The following is a 27,971-nucleotide window of genomic DNA, read 5'->3' on the forward strand; positions in this document are numbered from 1 at the left end:
TAGTAAGGGCGTTGCTGTGCTTCACCAGAATGGCACTTCACTAATTGCCCATCAGGAAGAAGGTTGTGGTGAGCTATGTATATGAACCACTGTAGTCCTTTCAGTGAAGGTACTCCCACAACGATTATGGGTAGGGAGTTCCAGGATTGAGACAAGTGATAATGAATCACACTTCTGAATCTGCTTTGTGGAAAGGGGTCAGGGTGGCAGTAGCTGAGTCACTTGTGGCAGGACACCCAGCTTCTGATCTGCTCCCAGGGCCATAGTTTACTTGTGTTTTAGATGAATGGTGTTCCCTAGTGTAAGATGGTTGGGAACTCAGCAATGGCAATGTCACTGAATGATTAGAATCAGTGGTTAGCTTCTCTCTTGTTGGAGAAAGTACAGTCGGCCCTCCTTATCCGTGAGGGATTGGTTCCGGGACCCCTCGCGGATACCAAAAACCGCGGATGCTCAAGTCCCTTATTCAACCTGTCTCAATGTGGTGGACCTTAGGACCCGGCGTTGGAGCTCTGAATGCGCAGTGTTTCTGTTCACGAAAATAATCACGATCATAACTGAAAATAAAGTGGAAATAATAAAGCGATCGGAAAGAGGTGAAACACCATTGGTCATTGTAAAAGTGTTAAGCTACGTCAGTCAATAATCGGAACTATTTTAAAGGATAAAGGGATAAAGGGAGAAAGGGCCTGCCCCAATGAAAGCTACAATTATTACTAAGCAACGCAGTGGTTTTATTATTGGGTTTTGAGTTTTTGATCCTCCACATCAACCCAGCACGAATGGAGAGCGCACTCGATAGCAGTCTGTCACTGGATCGAACTCGGGAACTTCCTTTCCCGAGCCCGGTGCTGAAACATACGTTAAGTGTTTTATATGCATAGAAAGGTAAAATATATACTATATACTAAGACAAACGTTTGGCTAACTGACGTTAAATAATACCGGATGTACCTGTTCTGACTTATTTAGTAAGAGAACTTCCAATTTTTTTTCAATCCCGATCCACGGTAACCCACGCACATCCTCCCGTATACTTTAAATCATCTCCAGATTACTTATAATACCTAATACAATGTAAATGCTATGTAAACTAGTTGTTATACTGCATTGTTTAGGGAATAATGACAAGAAAAAAAAGTCTGTACATGCTCGAACAACAAGTGCTAGAAGAGCACTTCAAGGTTTTCTCGATACACGGTTGGTTGAATTCACGGATGCGGAACTTGCGGATAAGGAGGGCCAACTGTATGGCACTTCTCTGGCACTGCTGCTGGTTGAATGGTGCAGGAATGGACTACTTCATTCACTGAGGAGTTGCAAATGGAATCGATCATCATCAAACATTACCCTTTCAGATCTTCTGATGAAAGTATGATCACTGATGAAGCAGTTGAAGATGACTGGTTGAGGACAGTGTCTGGAAGTATTTCTGCAGCACTGACTTGGGATTGGGATGACTGACTTCCAATAATCACTGTAACATTTGGCTCCAGTTATGGAATAATTTCTCTTGATATCCATGACCTATTTTACAAAGACTCCTTAATGTTGTAATTGGAAGAAACTCTACCTTGACATCAACAACACTCATTTTCACTTTAACTCTGGATTCAGCTTTTGCACAGGTTTGAAATGACAGCTTTCCACATCTTCATGTTGATGCCAGTGTTGTAACTGCACAGTAGCAGCTTGGTTTAAAGCATCTTTAGTTTTGGAGTCTGGTATTCAGCATCACAGCTGTGATATTGCCTGGCTCTGTAGCCTTCACTGTACATTGTGTTCCCAACATTACTTGACGTCATGTGAAAAGAATCAAATTGACTGGACTGATGGTGAGAATCTCAGTTGAAGCCAAGATGGATCATCCACGTGGCATTTGTAATTAGTAAATAAGCCCAGAAAACTGTTGGATTTTCAGATAAGCCCAGCTGGTTGAATGAGAGAGAAAGAAACCTGCTTGTTATGTTCAGCTCCAGGCTCCATATCAACAAAAACAGATTTTAACTGGCTTAGCACATTGTTCTATGGTGTTGAAAATTATAAGAAATCAAATTCAACCATTATTCATAAAGGAAGCCCAACAACACTGCCTCAAAGGTACTTGAGATGGCAATAATATACAAGTATTTTATTGTATTAAAAAACTTCAGGGAATGAGACATCTCTTTAGGGAACGAGGTAGGCCAAGTAACTGAAGTGACAGTTGGGGAGTAGTTTACATTCATTACCACAATTCTGTTAGTTTTAAACTAGTTCTGGCAAAAGATAGAACAGGTCCAGAGGATAAAGCTCCAAACTAAAGCACGGCTAATTTTAAGGGTATTAGGCAGCACTTAGCTATGGTTGACTGGGTGACTCTATTTAAAAGTAAAGAAAAAGTCGCCTTTAATAGAATATTATTAATAGATTTTTAATTGAGTCATATGAAGAGTCTTAGGGTAGCATGTTCTTGTTTGGGTGAAAAGTAGATTTACCAAGATCAGGGAATCCTAGCTGACCAGAGTTATCATGGGTCTGATAAAGAGAATGAAGGAAATGTACATTACATTTAGTCAGCTGGGTATGAATGAATCCCTCGACAAATACAATGGATGGTGGTTAATGTTGTTCTATTGCTCCACGTGCAGGCAAGGGAATTATAGGCTGGTGAGCCTGACTTCAGGTTGAGGGAAGTTACTGAAGAGAACTCTAACGTACAAGATCTACCATCAGAATCAGATTTAATATCACCGGCATATGTGGTGAAATTTGTTAACAGTGGCAGCAGTACAATGTAATACACAATATAGAAAAAAATAAGAAAATCAATTGAAGTATGTATATTAAATAGTTAAATTTAAAATAGTGCAAAAACACTTGGATAGTTTAGAGTTGATCAGAGATAGTCATCATGGTCTGCATTTGGGAGGTTATCACTGACAAATCTTTTGGAGTTTTGTGCGGGTAGGACAGCCAATGTTGTTCATATGGACTTCAGTAAGGCCTTTAACAGGATCCTGCATGGCAGACTGATCTGGAAGGTTAGATTGCATGGGATTCAAGGAGAAATAATGAATTGGACTCATAATTGGCCCGATGATAGGAATAGGTCAACTCTCTGGTGGGAAGCCTAGTCGAGTGCCCCAGGGGTCAGTGTTGAGACCTCTGTTATTCATTATTTATATAAATAATTTGGTGTGAATGTGCATGTCATGATTGGGTTTGCTGATGATACTAACTTAAGGGGTCGTTGATAAGAGAAGCAACTTATAATGAGTTGAAAAGAAATCTTGATCAGTTAGGGAGATGGGCTAAGGAATAGCAAATGGATTTCAACATAGATAAGTGTGAGGCAATGCAACTTAGACAGTCAAACCAGAGTAAGACTTTTTCAGTGAATGGCAGGGCAATGTCAAATGTTGTGGAACTGTGGGATCTGAGAGTACAGGTGCAATCGCACAATAGACAGGGTAGGGTAAGAAAGCATTTAGTATGCTAGCCTTCATCAGATAGAGCACTGAATTTAGGAGTAAGACCATTATATTAGGTTATACATAAGTTGTTGATGAAAGCACATTTGGAGTACTGTGTACAGTTTTGGTCACCCTGTATTAGAAAACATATTGTCAAGCTGGAGTGGGTACAGCAGAGATTAATGATGATGTTCGCTGAATTATAGAGGGCCTGAGTTTATAGACAGAGGTTGGCTACAATGAATCTTAATTCCTTGGAGTGCAGGAGAATGAGGGATGACTTTATAGAAGTTTATAAAATTATGAGGGATATGGATAAGGTGGACAGTCATAGTCTTTTCCCTAGGATGGTGGAGTTCAAAACTAGAGGGGACAGATACAAGGTAAGAGGGAAGAGGTTTAAGAGAAACTTGAGAGGTAACTTCTTTAATCAGAAGACAGTGAATACTTGGAATGAGCTGTCAGAGGAAGTGGTCAAGGCAGCTGCAAGTGCAGCATTTAAGAGTAATTTGGAAAGATACATTTAGGGGAGTAGCTTGGAGGATGCTGCGGTCAGCATGGGCAAATGCCAGCGCTGTGTTACTTCATGACTATGTCTTGTTAGTAATATTGAGATTTATAATGCAAATAAAAAGACTTCTGCATCTTACAACCTGAAATCCTTTTCCTAAAATTCCTCATCTCGCTATCTTTCATGCTTGAATAACATTCCAAAGTTTACTTCAACAATTGAGCTTTTGTCAGTCCCTCTTGACCTTTTAGCTTCTAATCTATTACTATATCAGTTCCTTGTAACATCGTGGAGTTTTCTTTCAAAGAAAACCTGTTGGAAATGGTACATCATTTACCATTGTTTTACAATGTATTCCTAAACTTGCTAAGAAACAAGACTAAGTAATCATCTAATTCGTCTTTGTAATTCCAGGCACTGTTAGTTGCTGCTTCCACATCCCGACACAGGAATGAACTCTATGAATATTTGTGGTCATGAATCTGCATCTGTGGTGGTGAATTGATGAACATTCTGTACCACCCAATTCTAATCTTGGCTTTTGGAAATAAATCATACATGCAAGACCTCAATTTAATTTCTAATTGTTTCATTCATTCAATTGAAACCATATGATTTTAAATGAATTATAACCAGATTTGTTTTAAGAAAATAGATTTAATGTTAGAACGATTTTTAAAGAGTTTTCTTTGCTGTTACTAGTATTCCAAAGAGAAACAATGACTTAATTTGAGCAGAGGTCATATTAATGCTTAATTACATAAAAAACAGGAATATATCAGAGCTGCTAGAAATATCAAAACAGAAAGTTCTGGAAATACTCACATCAGGAAACATCTAAGAGAAAGAGTAGCAATTTGGTCAAGGACCTGCCTGCTTCCCCTCCCCAGAGGCAGCCCAACCTGCTCAGCATTTGCAATTTCTGAAAAATTAAACTATTTATTTGAAAAACAAAACATAAATGTAATGAAAGTAAATTGCTGATTTAAACTATTTGTCAATTTTAGCCAGAAATCCTAAAATATATCAACAACTTGCTAATTGCAGGCATAGTTCATAAATATAGTTTAGTGGAGGAGGTTCCAGAAACGTATAAACTATAAAATGGCAGGGTCCAATCTTCTTTCTCATCACAGTGAAGTGTAAGTAAATACTTACAGTCAAATCAGCCTTAAATATTTTCTTGCTCTGTAATAAAGTATGAATGTAGCTTAACCATGAAGTATTGTGGAATACTTGACCAAAAGTTTCAAACCTTGTCAGCTCACTTCGAGACAGAAAGATCAGTATCTCTATTCTAACAGTATTAAAGATGTAATTCAAAATAAACAAAGTGATTTTACTCTTGAAGATCAAGACTACAGATAACGACCAGAGGCAATAACTCTTACTTGTGAATCAGTCATGAGTTCTGAATAACTGGATAGGCAGTCACAATACATGTGAAAATGAGTCTCATGTCATTGATACACTATGGTAATGGGGAGTAGGACATATCTTAAACTAGGTGAGGACATTGGAATTCACCTTAGTCACCAGTCCACAAGAAGAGGAACTATAAATGGTCATATCCCCATCTGATTGATTATCATTTTTCTATGTCTAACAACATAAAATTCAGTGGAATCTAAATCTCAAGGAATTTCTTGTCAGAGCTTACAATGCATGTTCTTATTGATCAAGTAAAACTCACTGCACCTCTATTCCATGTAGTGTCCTAACCTACATTCTAATCCTGCACAGATTGACTGGCAGGTGTATTTACAGATATTTTTTAATCTCTCCCTGTTTCAATCTGACTACACCTTCTCTAAGACCATCACTACACAGCCTTCAACACTATAACTTCAAAGTAAATTCAACCACAACATCTCCCTTTGCAACTGGATCCTTCACTTCCCGAGCAAAATATCGCAATCAGTAAGGATAGGCAACAATACTTCCATCATGATTATTCTCCACATTGATGTCCCACAAGGCTACATCCTCAGCCCTCTGCTTTCTGTATACTTAAGACTGTGTGGCCATAGTCTACTCTAACTACATCTGAAAGTTTGCAGATGACAGCTCTGTAGTGGGCCATATCTCAAATAATGATGAGTTGGAGTACAGGAAGGAGGCAGAAAGCTTAGTAACATGGTGTCGTGATAACAATCCTTTCTGTGATGTTAACAAAACAAAATAGCTAGGTATTAATTTCAGGAAGGGGGTGGTGCACATGCTCCTGTTTACATAAAAAGTGCTGAGATTGAGAGGGCTGAGAGCTTCAAGTTCCTAAGAATTAACATACTGCCCTGGTCCAACCATGCTGATACTACAGCCAAGAAAATCACCAGCTCCTCGACTTCCTCAGGAGGCTAAAGAAATTTAACACATTCCCTTGTACCCTAACCAATTTCTAAATGATGCACCACAGAAAGCACCCTATTTGGATTCATCATGGTTTGGTACAATAACTGTTCTGTATGTGACAGCAAGAAACTGCAGAGAATTGTGACACAGCTCAGCACATCATGGAAACAATCTTGACCTCCATGGACTGTGTCTATACTTTTCAATGACTCAGTAAAGCAGCCAGCATAATTAAAGAACTGAACTATACCAGGCATTCCCTCTTCTTCCCCCTCCCATTGGGTAGAAGGTACAAAAGCCTAAAAGCACATAGCACCATGCTCAAGGATAGCTTCTATCCCATTGTTATAAGATGACGTAATAGATTCCTTCTACAATAAAATTCTTGACCTCTCAATCTATTTGTTATGACCTTGCAGTTTGTTTACTTGCACTGCACTTTACTCCATAACTGTAAAATTTTACACTGCATTCTATTGTTTTACCTTGTATTACCTCAATAAACTGTTGTATGAACAGTATACACAAAAGGTTTTCACTGTACCTCAGTACATGTGACCATAATAAACTAATTTACCAGTGATAAACTAATTTGTTGGTGAGATCTGATGAAGACTGGGAGACCGCTTCACCGAGCACCTACACTCCATCCACCAGAAAAAGCGGGATCTCCCAGTTGCCTCCCATTTCAATTCTACTTCCCATTCCCACATGTCAGTCCATGGCCTCCTCTACTGTTGTGGTGAGGCCACACTTGGGTTGGAGGAGCAACACCTCATAATCTACCTGGGTAGTCTCCAGGTCTCCAATTTCAAGAACATTGATTTCTTGAACTTCTGGTAATGCCACCCCACCTTCTCCATTCCCTTTTCCCGCTCTCCTTATCTCCTTAACTGCCCATCATGTAACTCTGCTGCTCCTCCCCCTTTTCTTGCTTTCATGGCTTTCTGTCCTCTCTATCAGAATCCCCCTTCTCCAGCTCTGTATCTCTTTCACCAATCAACTTTCCCTCTCCGAGTTTCACCTATCACCTTGTGTTTCTTCCTCCCTTTCCCCACCTTCTAACCTTGACACCTTACACTCTTCCATAGATGTTGCCTGGCCTGCTGAGTTCTTCAGGATTTTGTGTATGCTGTTGAACTAATTTACCAGTCTTATTTACCACCGCATTTAATTAACATCTTCTTATATATTATCTAGTAAGAGTAATCTACTGTCCCAGTACTGGAGAGAAGACCCAGTATTGGATTAACTTACTTGACTGAATGATAGCATTTATTGCTGAATTGCCTCATCCCTGCTACCATTCTGATATACAAGGTCCAAGAATAAAGTAATGTTCTTAGAATAATCAAGAATTAAATGGCCTGAATTTATAATGAAATACCATTGAAGGATTTCTGCACTGTCAGAAATGTACTTTCATTAAGATGCTAAACTGAGCTTTGTTTACTCTGCAACATGAATGTAAAAGATGCCACTGAACTGCATTCAACAAAAACCTGATCAATATTTATTGATAAATTTATACCATTAGGGAAACAAGTTATCTATTACTTATTAATACTGAAATTTGTAGGTTCTTATGGTATGCAAATTGCTGACAGTTAATCTCCCCAATTATAACACAAATAACTTCTCAATAAAGGACTTTATCAGTTGTAATGCATTTGGCACATCCTTAGGTTCTGAAAGCTACTATAAAAATGCAAATTGTTCCTTATTTTGAACTCTACATGAACTTAATTATGTTCAACATTACGCCTGCACATATTTGGTTGCAATCAGTTAGTTCCAAACACAATGAGCATAAACTTTGTTGCAGGGTTTTATGCAAAAGAGTACATCCATTCACAAATTATGTTTCCTGCAACATTCTGTGATCATTTGCCCCTGGTTCTTTTCATTTGCCAGGCTATGATGTAAATCCTCAAGTTCAATTTATTGTCATTCAACTGAGCACAGGTATACTGCCAAATGAAACCACGCTCTCCAGACCAAGGTGCAGTACATGTAACTCACACACATAACACAAAGTAATATTACCACTAGTTAATTAACAAATAATAAGATGCATTTATGACACAAGTTAAAAAGTAAACAGAGTAATACTACTGGTGATTCGTGCATGAAGAGACCTGGGTGGTGGCAGGGAGTTCAGCTGGCTTATGGCCTGGGGAAAGAAGCTGTTTCCCATGCCTACAGTTCTTGTCCTAATGCTACAGTAGCCTCTGCTGATAGTTGGGGGCGGCTGGAGGGGAGGAGGATCAAGGAGATTATTGGACACATGGCAGTGATCATTAATAATGCTAAGTGCCCTGTGAATGCAGTGCTCCTGATAAATATCCCAAATCACCTTAGAAAGAGGTGACATAAGATCAGAAGATGTAGAATCCTTCTGGGTAGAGTTAAGAAATTGTAAGAGTAAAAAGATCTTGAGGGGAATTATATACAGGCCTCTGAACAGCAGCCAGGACATAGGCTACAAATTACAATGGGAGGTAGAAAATGCATGTAAAAAGAGTAATGTTGCGATAATCATGGGGGATTTCAATATACAGGTAGAGTGGGAAAATCAGGTTGATGTTGGATCTCAAGAGGAGGAGTTTATGGAATGCCTACAAGATGTTTTTTCGAGCAGCTTTTGGTTGAACCCACTAGGGAATAGCAATTCAGGATTAGGAGTTTAAGGTTAAAGAACCCTTAGGAAGCAGTGATCATGATATGATAGAATTCACCCTGTAGTTCGAGAGAGAGAGAACATTAAATTGGATGAATCAGTTTTACAGTAGTGTAGAGGGCATTACAGAGGCATGAGAGGAGCTGGCCAAGGTTGATTGAAAGGTTACTCCAGCAGGAATAATGGCAAAACAGCAATGGCTGGTGTTTCTGGGGGAAACTCAGAAAGCACAGGAAATATATATCTCAAAGCTGGAGTATGCTAAAGGGAGGTTGAGGCAACTGTGGCTGGCAAGGGAAGTCAAAGACAGCATAAAAACAAAAGAGAGGGCACATAACATAGCAAACATTAGTGGGAAGGTAGAGGATTGGGAAGCTTTTAAAAACCAACAGAAGACAACTAAAAAGTCATAAAGAGAGAAAAGATGAAATATGAAGGTAAGCTAGCCAAGAGGATACAAAAAGTCTTTTTCCCAATATATAAAGAGTAAAAGACAGTGAATATTGGACCACTGGAAAATGATGCTAGAGAGGTAGTGGGGTGGGGGGGAAGAGGGCAAAGAAAAAGCAGATGAACTTCAGAAATATTTTGCATTAGTTTTCACTGTGCAAGACATTAGCAGAACACCAGAAATGCAAACGTGTTAGGGGGCAGAAGTGAGCGTCACTGCTATTAACATGGAAGTGGTGCTTGGGAAACTGAAAAATCTGAAGGTAGATAAGTCACCTGGACTAGGTGGACTGCATCCCAGATTCTGGAATGGTTCCTGAAGACTGGAAAATTGCAAACGTCATTCCACTCTTTAAGCAGGGAGGAAGGCAGAAGAAAGGAAATTACAGGCCACTTAGCCTGATTTCAGTGATTGGAGATGTTGGATGACGTTTCATGGTACTTGAAGGCACATGATAAAATAGGCCAAAGTTAGCATGGTTTTCTAAAATGAAAATCTTGCTTGACATGTCAGTTGGAATTCTTTTGAGGAAAAACAGGCAGGATAGACAAAGAAAAGAGCCCATGGTATTACAGGAAAGGTACTAGCATGGATAGAAGACAGCTGTCTGGCAAGAGGCAAAGAGTGTGAATGAAGGGGTTATTTTCTGGTTGGCTGTCCATGATTAGTGGTGTGCTGCAGAGGTCAGTCTTGAGACCACTCCTTTTCACATTATATGTCAATAATTTGGATGAAGGAATTGATGGTTTTGGATCAAAGTTTGTGGACAATATGAAGATTGGTGGAGGGGCTGGTAGTACTGAGGAAGCAGTGTGTCTCAAGATAGATTTAGACAGATTGGAGGAATGGGCAAAGAAGTGGCAGATAGAATATAGTGTAGGGAAGTGCAGAAGGAATAAAGGTGTGGACTATTTTCTAAATGGGGAGTAAATTCAAAAATCAGAGGTGCAAAGATACTTGGGAGCCCTCATGCAGGATTCCCTAATGGTTACCTTGCAGGTTGAGTCAGTAGCAAGGAAGGCAAATGCAATATTAGCATTCATTTTGAGAGGACTAGAATTCAAAAGCAAGGAAGTAATGCTGAGGCTTTATAAAGCATTGGTCAGACTGTACTTGGGACTATAGTGAGCAGTATTGGGCCTCTTATCTAAAGAAAAAATGTGCTAACATTGGAGAGGGTCCAGCAGGTTGATCAGAATGATCCCAGGAATGAAAAGGTTGACATATCCAGATGTCTGAAGTCTCCGGGCCTGTATTTTCTGGAGTTTAGAAGAATGAGGGGGGAAGGGGATCTCACTGAGTTTTTAAAGGCCTAGATATAGAGTGGATGCACAGTGGATGTTTCTTTTAGTAGTGGAGTGTAAGACCAGAGGGCACAGCTCAGAACTGAGGGACATCCATTTAGAACAGAGATGAGGAAAATTTCTCCAGCCAGAGAGTGGTAAATCTGTGGAATTCATTGCACAAATGGCTGTATAGTTAAGGCAGAGGTTGATAGTTTCTTGATTAATCAAGGTGCCAAATATATAGTGAGAATGCAAGAGAATGGGCTTGTGAGGAATAATAAATAAGCCAAAATGGAATGGCAGAGCAGACTTGATGGGCTAAATGGCCTAATTCTGCTCCTATGTCTTATGGAGAGAAAGACCCCAACAATCCTTTCAGCAGTCCTCCCAATCCTTTAGGGACTTGCGGCCAGATGCTTTGCAATTCCTGTACCAGATGGTAATTGCAACTCTCTCAATGGGTGCTCATGTAACAATTGGTTAGAATACAGGGGGTGGTAGAGGAAAAGCCTCACTCACCTCAGGAAGTGAAGAAGCTGTTGTGCTTTCTTGACCCAAAAGGTGGTGCTGATAAACCAGGTGAGATTGTCTGCTATGTGTAGTCCCAGAAACTTGGTATTCTTACCTCTTTCCATGGATGAACCGTGTATGTGCAGTGACGTGTGGTCAGACTGCACCTTTCTAAAGTCAACAATGATCTCTTTGGTCTTGTTCAAGTTGAGACTCAAGTTGCATGCTCACACCATTCTACCAGCTGCTCTAACTCCTCTCTTTATTTATTTATTGACATACAGCATGGAATAGACCCTTTGAACCGTGCTGCCCAACCATCCTCGATTTAACCCTAGCTTGATTTTGAGACAATGTACAATGACCAATTAACCTACATCTTTGAACTGTGGGAAGAAACTAGAGCACCCGGAGGAAAGCCACACGGTCACAGGAAGAACATACCAGCCCCTTACGGACAGCTTTGGGAAATGAACCCAGGTTGCTGGTACTGTAAAGCATTGTGCTAACCACTATGCTACGATGTTACGTTCTCTGTACACCATCTCATCGTCAAATGGGATTGTATTGACCAATCCAAATGAAGATTCAAGCAGCAATATGTATTTTAAAAACCATGTTACTATTTTCATTATTTATATACATCATGACTGAATTAGAATTTGCAGTCCAGCAGACTGCTATATGACCAGTGTATCTACACCAGTTGGCCCAGCAACATCGTGTATGAAAAATATACCCTAACCTCTCCATTCATCCACTGATGTACATTAAATTGGTGAACTCACCAAACATTGCAAGGGACAATATAATTTTCTGAAAATCAAAATAAACTACATCCATTTCTCTATTCTACTAAATATATCTTACAAATATTCCCACAGATCAATCAATTATGATTTTTCTTTCTCAAGTCCATATTGAATTTGTTCAATTCTATCATAACTTTAGATACCATTATCCCTGATTATAGGGGGATCGCATTTGCTATTTGCCAACTTGTACAGATTTAGAGAATTTTGAAAGCTGATAACCAGAGGAGCTACCATATCCATACCCTTTTTTTTAAAGCTCTTGATGTAGATCATTAGGTTATCCACTCATTTTTATTACTAAATTCAGTTAAGTTTCACTTGACTCTTGGTTCCCAGTATTATTTTTCTGACTTGTCTTCTGTAAGGTACCCACTATTGGACTAACTCATCTCTGCATGCTTTGCTTGTTAAGCATTTGAGGGATAAAGTTCTAAAAGAAGATTAAGGTGGAGTACAATGATAATCAAAAAAGAACGGATGATGAAAATCTAATGAGACTTTGATTTGAAATATTTTATCCTTCCTAATCTGTATCTTTCCACAGATGCAGTCCGACCTGCTGAACGTTTCTAGCATTGTGTGTTTTTTATGGGACTAGAAACAAGTTGAGCTAAATTGTCTGTTCCTGTGATACAGATTGACACAATGTAAAATACATAAGAAATTTAGCAGTTTCAGAAACAACACATCTGCTAAATTCCGAATACTTGATTGCTTTCCTTTCTCAAAATAAATCCCTCTGGCTATAAAAGATATTAAAATATATAGCTCACTGGAAGTATGTGGCAAAAATGGATGCCAAATACCTGGCATTTCTTTCATCATATTTTTAAAATATAATTATGGCCTTTCTTTTCAGAATAACCCAGAAATATAGATGACTGAATAATTCAGAAGATACTGAATGGAGTCTGTCGATTCCATGCAGTTTCTTGCTGTTACTAATTCCACACAATCTATCTGATATGGTACACTGTAATGGCATTAAGGCACTGAAACAGATAACAAAGAAATTACCAAAAACTTCTCTTCTTGTTCAAGCCATCGCTGATCCTCCTCCATTTCTTGCTGTTGCCTTATTAACCGTTCTTCCATGACATTTGTTGGAAGCATCTGACTCATTACACGCATATCCAAATTGCCAGTCTCCTGAAAATATAATAACATGTTTAAATGCAATGTGATATCTACTCACACAGTTTATTATACATTTATTGAAGCTTTGCAGCATTGATAGCAAATGTGTCCGATATTTTTTTGTGAAATCTCCATTCTTGCCTAAATTCCCATGCAAAAAGCTACATACAATAAAGGTCAGCAAGATTCTTTGCTCCTAACATGTTATTTTCAAAGTCTATTGCAACACCACCTACAAACATCTGCAACAAAACCAGATCTTAACTACTGTCCAATGACAGAATTTAATACAGCAATCTAGCCAAAATACAGCCTACATTTCTATAAATATACTTAATTTGTTCAGAAGGCATAAAGAATATTAGATCACTGACTTTATCTCATTTAAGAAATGTTCTATTTGCAACTTGATAAGAACAGGTTCATATTTTGTCCAAAATTGCTTAAGTTGATAAGGATAACCATTGCCATGTTTAAAGGATAACTCTGTAATATTATAGATCATAAGACATATGCCACTATAGAATTAGGTCAGGTGGCCCATCAAGAGTGCTTCACCACTCCATCATGGCTGATTTATTATCCCTCTCAACCCCATTCTCAAGTCTTCTCAGCATAACCTTTGACACATTTACTAATCGACTTTTGCTTTAAAGTTACCCAGTAACTTGGCTTCCACAGCCATCTATGGCAATTAATTCTAGATTCACCCCTCCCCACCACTGGCTAAAGAAATTCCTATCTCTCTTCAAAAGGGACATCCTTCTATTCTGAGACTTTGGTCCTAGTTACCCTAGGTCTACTCTGCCTACAGTACTGTGCAAAAGTCTTAGGCACACATTAAAAAATCTGTAAGGCACAGTTGCTTTCAAAAATAATGAAATGAAAAGCTTTAAAATATCAAAAACATTGCTATAAAGAGAAGTAAAGCGTAAAAACTAAATTTAATCAATATTTGGTATGACTATCCTTTGCCCTTAAAACGGCATCAATTTTCTAAGGTACACTGATACGCAGTTTTATAAAAAAAAAATCAGCTAGTAGATTGTTCCAAGCATCTTAGAGACCTTGTCAAGTTCTGCAGATTTTGGCTTGCTTCTGTCTTTCCAGGTAATCCCATACAGCCTCGATGATGTTGAGATCAGAGCTCAGTGGAGGCCATATCATCTACAACCACATAAAAAAAAATTCTAGGGTGCCTAACACTTTTGCACAGTACTCTAGGTATTTCAATATTTGATAGGTTTCAATGAGATCTCCCCATACATCAAATACTGACTTGTGTATTTAATTTACCTCCAGATTTTGTGGCCATATTGGAATATCCTGAGGCCTATGGTGATTCCAGGAATCATGAGCATCCAATACACCAGCCTGAGCAGAATAAATACTTCCAGGCATGGGTGAAATTCCATGTGAACCAGTATATCCAGAAACCTGCTACAAAACATACTTAGAATAATGAAATGTAAAAAGGGCAAAGAGAACAGTTCCTAAACAACGACTACTTAACATATCATTCAACAGCTAATTCTGTAAAATGAACTGCTTTCTCTCTATGGATGTTGCTTGACCTGCATAGAACACTACAGCAAAGTACACTCTTCGGCCCATGGTGTTGTGCTGGCCTTCTAACCAACTCTAAGATTGCCCTTCATGTGGCTGTCAAAGAGTCTCTTACATACTTGTAACATATCTGTCTCCACCATCACTCGTGGCAGTGCTTTCCATGCAACCATCACTCTCTGTATAAAATCTTACCTCTGACATCACCCCATACTTTTCCTCCAATCACTATTAAATTACACCCTCACATGTTAGAAATTTCCGCCTTGGTAAAAAGTCTCTGGCTGTCCACTCAATCTATGTCTCTTATCATCTTGTACACCTCTATCAAGTCACCTCACATTTTTCTTTGTTCCCCAAAGAGTCATATCTCATTCAATCTAATGTCATAAGACATGCTCTCTAATTCAGACAGCATCGTGGAAATCTCCTCTGCATCCTCTCTAAAGCTACCACATTTTTTCTATGAGGTGACCACAACTGAACACAATATTCCAAGTGTGGTCTAACCAGGGTTTTATGGAGCTGCAACATTACCTCATGTCTCTTGAACTCAAACGCCCAAAAAAAATAAAGGCCAACACCATATACTTTCTTAGTTACCATATTAACTTCTGTGGCAACTTTAAGGGCTCTATGGTCACATAGCCAAGATCCCGCTGTTCCTTCACACCACTGAGATCTCTGGCATTAACCCTGTATTAAGCGGCCTCTCCCGTCAGTGCTACTCTTCAGTGTTTGCTCCCTTGTAGACAAGCTGAATTGCCTTTTTCTGTGTAGACTCAGTGCAAGATGAGGGACTGCTGTGTGCTTGTTCCTACAAAAGTATGACTCCAGGATAATATCCCATGCCCCATCAATTTTCAGGCCATGCCACTCAGAGACTTCTGCTAATATTATTTTGAGACAATATGTGCTATTGTAAATATATATGCTGTCTGTATTGCATGTTCTGGGCTTTGCACCTTGGACTAGGAGGAATATTATTCATTTAGCTGTGTACCTGTTTGTGGCTGAATGGAAAATTAAACTTGAACTTGAATTCTACCTTCAAATTTGACCTTCCAAAGTGAATGACTTCACACCTTTCCAGGTTGAACTCTATTTGCCACTTCTCAGCCCAGCTTTGCATCTTGTCAATATCCTGTTGTAACCTACGGGAACCTTCTAAACTATCCACAACATCACCAACCTTCGTGACATCTGCAAACTTATTAACTCACCCTTCTGCTTCCTTATCCAAGCCATTTATAAAAGCCACAAAGATCAGGAATCCCAGAAAAAGTCACTGACCTCCAGGCAGTAAACCTTCCATCTACACCACCTTCTGTAGGCAAGCCATTTCTGAATCCACATAGCCAAGTTTCCCTAGATCCCATGCCTCCTGACTTTCTGATTGAGCTCAACATGGGGGACCTTTATCAAATGCCTTACCAAAATCCATATTCACCACATCCACTGCTCTACCTTCATCAATGTGCTTTGTCTAATCATCAAAGAGCTCTATCAGGCTCCCAAGACATTACCTACCTTGCTTCTTAAACCTTTAGAAAATGTTTTCTGTCACTTCACAAGATGCTCTTAGTTCAACTGTAGTTCCCTCACCCTACCATCCTTTCCCTGCCTCAACAGGACAAATATATCCAGAACCCCATGTAAGTACTCCTTATGCTCTCAAGTTCTTGCCTAATAGCATCATAATAATCCTCCACCTCACTGAGGGTGAAATGCTCACCCACTGAGAGATCTAACAGTTGATCTGTAGTGTATTTCTAGCACTTTGTCTTTATTTCAATTTTTTAAGGTCAGGGAACATCAATGCAAATGAATAACAGTCAATGTTTCAGGCTGAGACCCTTTTTCAGGACTGCAAAGGAAGGGGGAAGACACCAGAATAAAAAGGTGAGGGGAGGGGGAGGAGGATAGCTAGAAGGTGATAGGTGAAGCCAGATGGGTAGGAAATGTAAAATGGCTGGAGAGGAAGGTATGTGCTAGAAGAGGAGAGTGGACCATAGGAGAAAGGGAAAGAGGTGAGGATCCACAGGAAGGTGATAAATGTTAAGAGATAAGAGGCCAGAGTGGGAAATAGAAGAAAAGTGGATGGGAAAACAGTTTTTTACTGCTATTTTGATATTCATGCCATCAGGTTAGAGGCTACCTAGATGGAATATAAGGTGTTGTTCCTCCACCCTGACAGTGGCCTCATTGTGGCACAAGAGGAGGCCATGGACTGACATGTTGGAACTGGAATGGGAATCAGAATTAAAATGTTTGGCCACCGGGAAGTTTTGCATTTGCAAGATGGAGTGGAGGTGCTTGACGAAGGGGTCCTCTAATTTACGATTGGACTTACCACTGTAGAGAAGGCCGCATCAGGAAAACCGGACACAATAGACAACCACAGCAGATTTGCAGGTGAAGTGTTGCTTCACCTGGAAGGACTGTTTGGGGCCTAGAATGAGGTGAGGGAGGAGGTGAATGGGCAGGTGTAGTATTTTGGCCGCTTGCAGAGTTAAGTGGTGGGAGGGAGATTAGTGAAAAGGGATGAAGGATAAGGGAATCACAGAGGGAGCAATTATAGAATTTAATATCAATGTTCTAAGTTTTTCTCGGCTGCAAGAAAATCAAGATATAAATATAAGCACATGGAAAGAGAATATAACACACATGGAAAATCTACCTGTTCCTTATTCTCTGGTCTCAGGGTCAAAGTTAATATACCAGAACAACTAATGGAAAAAGAAACATGACTGTAATAACCTGTGTTCAGTTCCCAGCCCATTAATTGATATAAATTCTGGGGAAATCTAGAATGCCTTTTCATGTATTTCCACCATATAACTGATATTGAGACTATGCAATCTTCAACTCGTTTAGTTTGGTCATCTTCACTCTTACTGAAAACAGTCCAGGGTGTAGGGCAGTAATGACGTTTTGCAATAATGAGTTAATTAACTGAGAGGGACAAGTTTCAAATTCAGTATTGTTCTATTTGACATGAGTTACCTTGCATTTGAAATGACTTATGACATCTGTTATTTACCTGATAATGATTGTGTTGCACCATATGTTGAGGACTAGGGAAAATCCCATCACTGGATCTTGGGCTTGGGTAGCCAGGTCTACTGGGCTATTGTAGAAGAAATTAACAAAACAACAAACATCAGTTGAAATACATTGCAAATAATACCAATACTTGTAGGGCTAAGTAACTGTACTGTACAGATGTGTGCACAAAGTATGAAAGAAAATTGTTTATTTCAGTAATACAGACAGGACATAGATTTAGATATATCCAGTTTGAATATTGTACTACTTGGCTCACTTGGATTTATGTTAAGTTGTATAAATAACAACTGCACAACTTTATGTTTAACACACACAAAATGCTGGTGGAACACAGCAGGCCAGGCAGCATCTATAGGGAGAAGCGCTGTCGATGTTTTGGGTCGAGACCCTTCGTCAGGACTAACTGAAAGGAAAGATACTAAGAGATATTAAAGTAGGAGGGGAGGGGGAAATGCGAAATTATAGGAGAAGACCGGAGGGGGTGGGTACCCCATCCCTGACATATTTAGTTGTTTGTTTTTTCTCTCTCTCTCTGCCCTTCACTCTGCCTGTTCTCCATCTCCCTCTGGTGCTTCCCTACCCCTTTCTTTCTCCCTAGGCCTCCCGTCCCATGATCCTTTCCCTTCTCCAGTTCTGTATCACTTTTGCCAATCACCTTTCCAGCTCTTAGCTTCATCCCACCCCCTCCGGTCTTCTCCTATAATTTCGCATTTCCCCCTCCCCCTCCTACTTTCAAATCTCTTAGTATCTTTCCTTTCAGTTAGTCCTGACAAAGTGTCTTGGCCCGAAATGTCGACAGCGCTTCTCCCTATAGATGCTGCCTGGCCTGCTGTGTTCCACCAGCATTTTGTGTGTGTTGTTCAAATTTCCAGCATCTGCAGATTTCCTCGTGTTTGAACTTTATGTTTATGTCAATTTTTCATTCATGACAGTTAAGTGATAAGAGCAAAAATTGAGATGCCAGTCTCTGCAATTAATTAGCAAATAAAGTATATTTAATTCTATGAAACGCAGTAATGATTCATTGTTCATTAACTACAGACCACTGATCCAGTGATGAAATATATTTAAAAATCCTTTTCAAGTGTTACATCTGGACTCTCTGGAAAACATGCGATTAAATAAATATATGTTTTAAAGTCATGCACATGATGATAGTTTCTATTGGCAAGCTAAAGAATGCATTGCTACTCAATCTAACAAGGTATCTTTTGATATATCATGAAACCAAGACACATTACAAGTAGCTTTCCTGAATCGCATTTCTTTTCTCTACCCAAAAACTGCAGGAATGCTGATTAACAGAATGATTCAGTAGCACTTAGCCCCTTCTTTTAAAAGGACACCTCTTTGAAGGACCTTTCCAACAAATTTCACCAGTTCTCTTTTTCCCCTTCAAGTACTTATCTAATTCATTTTTGAAGTTATTACTGAATTTGCTTGCCACCTTTACGTTGGTTCTTCTGTGTCATAGTTGCTAGTTCTTTTAACATGAAATTTCCCTTCAGCAATTTGACCTCAACAATCTTTGATTTTAACATCTTTATCAATAATCCCTTAACCTTCTCTGCTTCAACTAGACAGATCTGGATTATCAACAAAACAAAGTGTTTGGAATAGATTGGAGAATAAAATTAGATTAGCATAGGCTCAGCATAGATGAATGTTTAATGATCAGCACAGACTTGTGTGGCAAAAGGGCCCATTTTTGTGTTGTCAGACTCAGTGATTATTAAAAAGCCACTTACATGAAACAGAATAGGAACAGACCTTTGGCCAACCATGTCTGTGCTAACCATGCTAATCTAACCAATTCCACCTGCCTGCACAAGGTCCATATCCCTCTATTCTCTCCCTGTTCATGTGCCCATCCAAATACCCTTTGTAATAAAATTACTGTTGTACTGCTTCCACCACATCCCATTGCAGCAGATTTCACTCTGTGTAAAGAGACCTGCCTCATTAATCTCCTTTAAATGTTCTCCCCCCTCACCTCAAAGCTATGGCTTCAGTATTTGACATTTCTACTCTAGATAGGAAGACTGATTACCTACCATATCTATGCCTCATAGTTATATATACTTTGATCACATTGTCCCCATCAGCTCTAGAGAAAATATTACAACTTTATTCAACCTCTCCTTACTGCTATACAGGTCACAACTTTCACATCTTGGTGAACCTCTTCTGTACCCTTGCCAAAGCCTTAACAACCGTTCTAAAATGCAATAAACAGAACTGCATGCAATACTCCAAATATAGTCTTACTATAATTTTAAACAGCAGTTATGTTTGAATAGATAGTCCTTTGGCGATCTTATTTGGGTCAGTATTTTTTCCTGCAATAAAATCAGTCTAACTTGGGAATTTTTGATTAGACTATTAGCTTTCAGACAAAAATTTGCACAGTTTTCTCATCAGTCTTCTACTGCTTCAGTGTTTAGCAATAAAATTCAGAAGTATGTTTGATACAACTTTGAAGTAAACCATAAAATGGCTCAATCATGACAGGGAACTTGATAAAGGGTAATCATAGCAGGGTCCATCCTTCTCACACTGCACTATACTCTAATATCAGATGGGAAAGTTAGCTGAGTTCCATCTCTCTAAATTCCTTGAGCAAGAGCTACGAAGGTCAATTCCAATAGCACAATAGTCTCATAGCTAAAATCAGTTGATTCTACACAGGCTAAACTCACTGATAACATATACAGATTGAGGGCAATGTTTAAAAATAAGAGCAATCTTTGCTAATGGAATTTAAGAGCAGAGATGACTATGCTCAACTTTTCCTTTAAAATATTTATATATGCATTTATGATGCTTTCAGATAAAAATCACATAATCATGAACTACAGTCAGTATTCATCTATGTATGGTATAATAGAGCTTTCTTCCCTCTATGTGCTACACATGCTTTTTACATTAAAGCAGGGCCAATTTTATATCCCATTAGTAGCTTTGATACTGGTGAGAAAATCATTAAATCGCACATGTTAAAACACGATTTCTTCAAATTGGAACATGATAGATCTATAATACAAAATAAGCTAAGTGATGAATGAAAAGTAACAAATTCTGTGTCAAAGGAAGCACCATAATGAAATGCTAGGTTAAACTAAACATTAGTTCCTCCATTTCACTTGAAGAAAAAAGATGTTACTCAAAGAAAGACAAATTTAAGGCAAATTTATCAAGTGGTTAAACTTTCTACAGCAATATTACAAATGAAAACATTGGTGATCCCCTTTGAGTACTATCAGATTCTGTGTACAAAAATTAATTACAATTAAGATTTTTCAGTGTTAAAACAGTTTGCCTCAACACTGGCTTCAGAAAAGTGCAATACTTTAACACTTCTCACACCAAAGTTTTGTGATTTTTAAATTTGGTATCCAACAATTGTGGTTACTTTGCTGTAGTTATGTGAGTGATGGTTACCACTAACACTACTAAAATAATTTCAAGTAATGAACAAATAATGTGGTCAACAGAGGAGATCCACATGTTAATCAGGGATGGACACAAATCCTGCCTTAAAGTTGTAGCCATAATACATTTTTAAGAGAACTCGATCAGCAAAAATAAAGGCTGTTCTGATGGTATTGTGTCAGAGTGTTATAAAATGAATTTGCTCTCAATTTCCTGACATGGTAAGCTCCTGATTTCAGATCACCAATTAACACCAACAGAAATACTGCCTCGCAAAAAGTGGTGAAGGAAGATTAGTTTTGCATACTCTGAGGTGAAAGTAAGCCAGTACAATGTACCAGTAAAAAAAGTAGCTGATGTAATTAGTACAGAGAGGTTAAATTAGTAAAGTTAGAGATAGGTCTATAATAGTAGGTATTTAATTATTCTCACCTCTGCATATACACCTGTTTTCTCAGTTAAAAGAGAAAAGTAAACACAAATGGTGACTTTTCTTGAACTAGTAGCATTGAATTATAAAGATAATCAAAAATATTATCCCTACCTAATATAGCTGATGCAAAATTTAAAATACTTCATAAATTATCAACTGTCTTTCACTATTTCATTAATTGATATTCATTATGAACTTTATGACAAAAAGATGTTATATTCCTTTGTACAAAGATTCCTAAACATTATTTCTCCTTGGTCTCTTCTCCATTCTTCAAACATCAGTTATCTCTGCAGATTTATGTTTAGCCTGTCAAAATAAAATGGAAAGGTACATGCCCCTAGTCCATAAACTGAAGGGGGCAGAGAAGGCTTGGGCTGAGGTCATATAGGAAAACACCTCAATGATGTTGATGCACAGAATGGATGCTTATAAACTGATGTCTGTTCTAGACCTAAGCAAAACTTTGTGTTGTGCTGTCCAAGCTAAAACTGTGTTGCAAAGATGGCCAAAGGGCTAACTGCAGACAGGCGCACACAGCAGATTAAAGTAGCAAAGCAGCATAAATTACTAAAGTAAAAATGCATTCTTTACAATCTTTACCAACGACTAACGCAGTTGCAAATGAGATCCTAGACACCTGGTATGAAAATTATAAACAGCTTACTCAATTTTTATCTGAGCTTCCACCATTAATACTGCCCTCACCTGCATCTCTTCCATTTCCTGGATAACAGTGCGCAACTCATCTTCTTGCCACTTTAATAGTGATAGAGTTCTGTTGTCCTTACCTACCACCTCATCAACCTTTGCATTCAACATATTTTTCTCAGCAACCTCCGCAATTTCCAAAGGCATCTTACCACCAAAAAAATCTTTACCTCTGCCTTTCTTTCTTTTTCAGTATTTTTATTGATATCTTACATAAAAGAATACAGTAGAATCTATATTGATTACAATATATTGAAATCACAAATATAGTCTCATTACCCCATATCCATAAAAATTAAATTTAAACATAATATTGAAAAGAGATAGTTTTATTATACAAAAAAGACTAAACCCACTACCAGAAAAAAACAGCTGTTTGATTAAAAAAAAAACAAAAAGGAAAAAATCCTTATCATATAGTAAAACATATTATTAGCCAACATCTGTGCTTAATAACAAATCAAAGATTCTGAAAATAATTCAAAAAAGGTCCCCAAAATGTTAAAAAATCTTGTCTAGCTTCAGAAATTGAACAGCGAATCTTCTTTAAATTTAAACATGACATAACATCATTTAACCAATGAGTATGAGTAGGCGGAGTGGCATCCTTCCACTTAACCAACAATGCCTTCCTGGCTACAAGAGAAATAAAAGCCAAAATGCGCAAATCATGTGCCTCCAAAATAATATAATTTCCTCCAGCAATTCCAAATAAGGCAGTCAAAGGATTAGGTTTAAAATTTACTTTAAAAAGCATTGAAAAAAATTTGGAATACTTCCTTCCAATATTTTTCAAGACTTGGACAAGTACAAAACATATGAATTAGTGAAGCTTCTCCGTTGTTACATCTATCACAATAGGGAGATATATCAGAATAAAAACAAAATAGCTTATCTTTAGTCATGTGAGTCTTATGAACCACTTTAAATTGTAGAAGGGAATGACAGGCACATAATGACGAGGTATTAACCAATTAAAAAATTTCATTCCAAGTATCCTCAGAAATTGGAATCTGTAAATCATGTTCCTAGAGATTTTTAATTTTGTTTAAATTTATATTTAAATTTATTTATACCATAAATATTAGATATAGATCCATTACAGAAGGGTTTAAAATTGAAAATTGTATTAAGTAAATTCTTATCTGGACTTTTAGGAAATATATGTCCTTGAGAACGCAAGAAGCTCTAATTTGTAAATATCGAAAAAAGTGGGTTTTGGGTAGGCTATACTTAGCTGACAGTTGTTCCAGTGAAGAGAGACTATCTCCAACAAAGAAATCCTGAAAACATTTAATGCCCAAAATCTATTCCACTCTTTAAAAACTACATCAGTCACAGAAGGTTTAAAAAAAGTTAGAAAAAATGGGACTTGAAAGTGAAAAACTCAATAAACCAAAATATTTTCTAAATTGTACCCAAATCCTCAAAGTGTGTTTAACTACAAAATTATCAGTTAAATTACTTAAAGATAAAGGAATTGAGGATCCAAAAAGAGAAATGATAGAAAATTTATTAACAGAATTAGCTTCTAAAGAAATCCAGACTGGACAGTCCTGTCAATTAATATAACCAAAACATAAGATTCCGTATATTGACTGCCCAGCAATAAAACCTAAAATTGGGTAAGGCTAAACTTCCATTCTTTTTAGCTTTTTGAAGATGAACTTTATTTAATCGAGAAATTTTATTTTTCCATATATAAGAAGATATAGTAGAATTCAGAGAATCAAAAAAGGATTTAGGAATAAAAACAGGTATGGCCTGAAATAAATATAAAAATTTAGGCAAAGTATTCATTTTAATAGAATTATTTCAGCCAATCAACGATAAAGAGAGGGGTGACCAATTTGATAGTGCCTTCTTAACATAATTCAGAAGTGTCAAAAAATTATAATTCCTAGTAATTGTTACGCCCAAATGAGTAAATTGATTTCTTACAATTCTAAAAGAAAGATTAGTATTAACTAATACCAAATTATTCAAAGGAAGAAGTTCACTCTTTTGAAAGTTAAGTTTATATCCTGAAAACTGACTGAAGCAGGAGAGTAAAGAAAGTACTGAAGGTAAAGAAGACTCTACATTAGAAATGTAGAGCAAAAGTTCATCATCATACAGCGAAACTTTGTGGGTAATACCCCTCCTTAAAATACCAGTGATATCATTAGATTCCCGGAAAGCAATAGCTAAAGGTTCTAAGACCACATCAAAAAGCAAAGGACTCAAAGGACAACCTTGCCTAGTTCCATGTTGAAGTTTAAATGGTATAGAATTCTGAGAGTTAGTACGTACCTGAGCGGAGGGAGATAGATAAAGTAATTTAATCCAATGAATAAAATCGGGCCCAAAGTTAATTTTTTCTAAAGTTTTAAATAAATAATTCCATTCTACTCTATCAAAAGCTTTCTCAGCATCTAAGGATATCACATTCTGATATCTCTTTAGAAGGAGAATAAATTACATTCAATAAACGACAAATATTAAAGTGGGAGTATCGATTTTTGATAAATCCAGTCTGATCATCAGAAATATTAGATGGCAAAATATTTTCAATCCTACGAGCCAAAATTTTAGGTAAAATTTTAGTATCGACATTAAGTAAGGAAATTGGTCTATAAGAAGAACATTCAGTTGGATTCTTATTCTTTTTAAGAATAAGCAAAATATAGGCCTCATAAAAAAGATTGTGGCAACCTACCTAATTTAAGAGTCCGAAAGGACGGAATATAAGTAAGGTATAAGCAAAGAGGAAAAAGCCTTTTAAAACTCTCCAGAAAATCCATCAGGACCTGGAGCCTTCTCCAAGTGCAAAGAGTGAACAACCTTGGCAATTTCCTCATAAGAAATGTGTTGATTCAGCAATTTTTGATTATCATCAGAAAGTGCAGGAATGTTTAATCGATCTAGTTAACTATTCATTATTTTCTTTAGGAGGATCAGAACTATAAAGTTTATAATAGAATTCTCTGAAAGTATCGTTTATTTCTAAATGATCAGATGTTTTATCAGCATTAGCTTTACAAATTTCTTTAATTTGGCATTTAACTATAAAGGTCTTTAATTGGTTAGCCAATAGTTTACCTGTTTTATCTCCATGAACATAAAACGGACTTTTATTTTTTAAAAGTTGAGTTTCAATTGGATAAGTTAAAAGCAGATCGTATTTAGTTTTAATTTCAACACATCTTTTATATAAAACAGGATCTGGAGCCAAAGCATATTTTTGGTCTAATAGTTTCAACTGATTGGCTAATTCAATTCTCTCCTTATTAGCTTTTCTCTGAACACTTGTGGTAAAAGAAATAATTTGTCCTCTAATATAAGTCTTAAAAGCATACCACAAAATAAGTCTAGAAGTCTCTTTTAGTGTATTCTCTTCAAAAAAAAAAGTAATTTGACTCTCCAAAAATTAAAAAAAATCCTTATAACAGAGTTGGATTAAAACTCCAGAATCTGTTTATTTGGGAGACACCCGGAAGATTTAAAGATAAAAACACAGGAGCATGATCTGAAACAGCAATCTCTTTATATTCACAGGATCGAATCAATGGAATCAATTGACTATCAACAAAAAAAAATCAATCCTGGAATACGTATGATGAACATGAGAAAAAAAAGAGTACTCTTTATCTGTTGGAACATCAACAATATCACATTTCATTAGAAAAGATTGGATAAAGGAGGCAGATCTACTAAAAGTCAATTGTTTAAAAGATGAGCGATCTAAAACAGGGTCTAAACAGCAGTCGAAGTCTCCTCCTAAAACTAGAGAACACAGACTTAAATCTGGTAAAAGCGAAAAAAGTGTTCAAAACACCAGGATCATCTATATTCGGGGGCATACAAATGAGCAAAAACCATTAATTTATTATCTAATTTCCCTGACACTATAACAAAATGCCCGTTGGTATCAGACACTACATTATGTTGAACAAAAGAAACTGAATTATCTATAAGAATCAAAACTCCTCTGGCCTTAGCCTGAAAGGAGGAATGAAAGAATAAGCCCTTCCAACGGCTGAAAAGACATAAATTATCACATTTACGAACATGTGTTTCTTGTAAAAAAATTAATCAAGACATTCAATTTCTTAATATAATTAAATATCTTATTACGTTTCACAGGATAGTTTAATCCTTTCACATTAAAACTAAGTAAATTAATAGTATGGCCCATTTAAAAATATTACTTAAAAGAGAGGTTAGAAAACCGCTACAATAGATATTAAATCCAAACGAAGATCTTTAAGATAAAGTAACCAAGCAACAAATGAAGCCAAGAGAACCAAACAACTGATAGAAAAGAAGAAACCCACCCCCCCCCACCCAAAGAGAGCAAGTCGACTATAGGGCAGTCAACAGTCAAACCTACCCACAATACCCTGCCAAAACAATCTACTGTCTGAGTTCCAAAAAAATATCAAGGCTAACTGCATTTCAACAAGATGCAACAAAAAAATGGAGGAAAATTAAACTTATTAAAAAAACCTCATGAAAAAATATCATATAAAATATTAAAAAGAACTAAGAAAATTCAGAACATATTAACTTGGAAAGTATTAACTCAATGAAAACTTACTGTTGTTAAATCCTTAATCTTCTAAGCAAAGAAATAAAAGTACAAAAAAAATTAGATACGAAGGTATACCAAAAGTAAAAAATAACAATTGTTCATAAAACAGTTATTCGGAAATTAAAAAATCCTGCACCTCTTGAGTCGAACAGAACCATTTCTGACAGCCATTTTCAAAATGATTCTAAGACGAGTGGAGTATCGAAGAGAGGGAAAAAAAAATTCCCTCCCCTTCCCCACTTCTTCTATTCCTCTCTGACCTCTTTTCACTTGCCTATTACCTCCTCCTGTCCTTTTTCTTATGGTCCACTCTCCTCTCCTATCAGATTCCTTCCTCTCCAGCCCTTTAACTTCCCCACCCACTTTACCTATTACCTTACAGCTAAGCTTCTTCCCCTCCCCCCACCTTTTTATTCTGGCAGCTTCCCCTTCCTTTCTAGTCCTAAAGAAGAGATTCAACTTGAATTGCTGACTGTTTGTTCATTTCTGTGGATATTTTCTGACCTGCCGAGCCCCTCCAGCATTTTGCGTGTGTTGGTTTGGATTTCCAGCATCTGCAGAATTTCTTCTGTTTATGTTTTTACTTGAGTTGATACTTCTGCTTTTCAAATCATATTTACATTATACAATTCTGGATGAACTAAACACAATGTTCAAGTTCAGTTTATTGCCATTCAATTATATGCTGCCAAATGAAGCAACGTTCCTCAGACTAAGGTGCACAACACAGTCCATATACTGTAACTCAACTCAGACACATAACATTAAGTAATATTACCACTTGTAATTTAATAACTAATAAGGTGTATTTATGGCATATTAAAGGAGTAAACAGTATAACACTACTGGTAATTTATGCATGATGAGACCTGGGTGGTTGCAGGGAGTTCTGTTGTCTTATGGCCGGGGGAAGAAGCTGTTTCCCATCTTAACAGTTCTTGTCCTAATGCTGTATCTCCTACCTGTTGGTGGTGGGGGGGGGGGGGGGCA

General features: G+C 37.4%; 1 protein-coding gene across 18 annotated transcripts in view; it reads right to left on the bottom strand.

Moving 5' to 3' along the window:
• The window catches only part of LOC140728745 (focal adhesion kinase 1), a 527,596-nt gene that overhangs the window by 25,928 nt on the left and 473,697 nt on the right, over positions 1 to 27,971 (bottom strand). For 10 of the 18 annotated variants that reach the window (XM_073047795.1, XM_073047782.1, XM_073047790.1 and 7 more), the window contains 3 exons: positions 17,807 to 17,893; positions 14,494 to 14,637; positions 13,078 to 13,209 (listed from right to left, as the gene is read on the bottom strand). In XM_073047795.1, coding sequence (XP_072903896.1) covers positions 13,078 to 13,209; positions 14,494 to 14,637; positions 17,807 to 17,893 — 363 coding nt within the window. The remainder of the gene's footprint in view (positions 1 to 13,077; positions 13,210 to 14,493; positions 14,638 to 17,806; positions 17,894 to 27,971) is intronic. The other 8 variants (XM_073047746.1, XM_073047748.1, XM_073047718.1 and 5 more) reach the window with 1 other exon arrangement.

The sequence above is a fragment of the Hemitrygon akajei genome, chromosome 1 (assembly GCF_048418815.1).
Source record: "Hemitrygon akajei chromosome 1, sHemAka1.3, whole genome shotgun sequence".
Lineage (NCBI taxonomy): Eukaryota > Metazoa > Chordata > Chondrichthyes > Myliobatiformes > Dasyatidae > Hemitrygon > Hemitrygon akajei.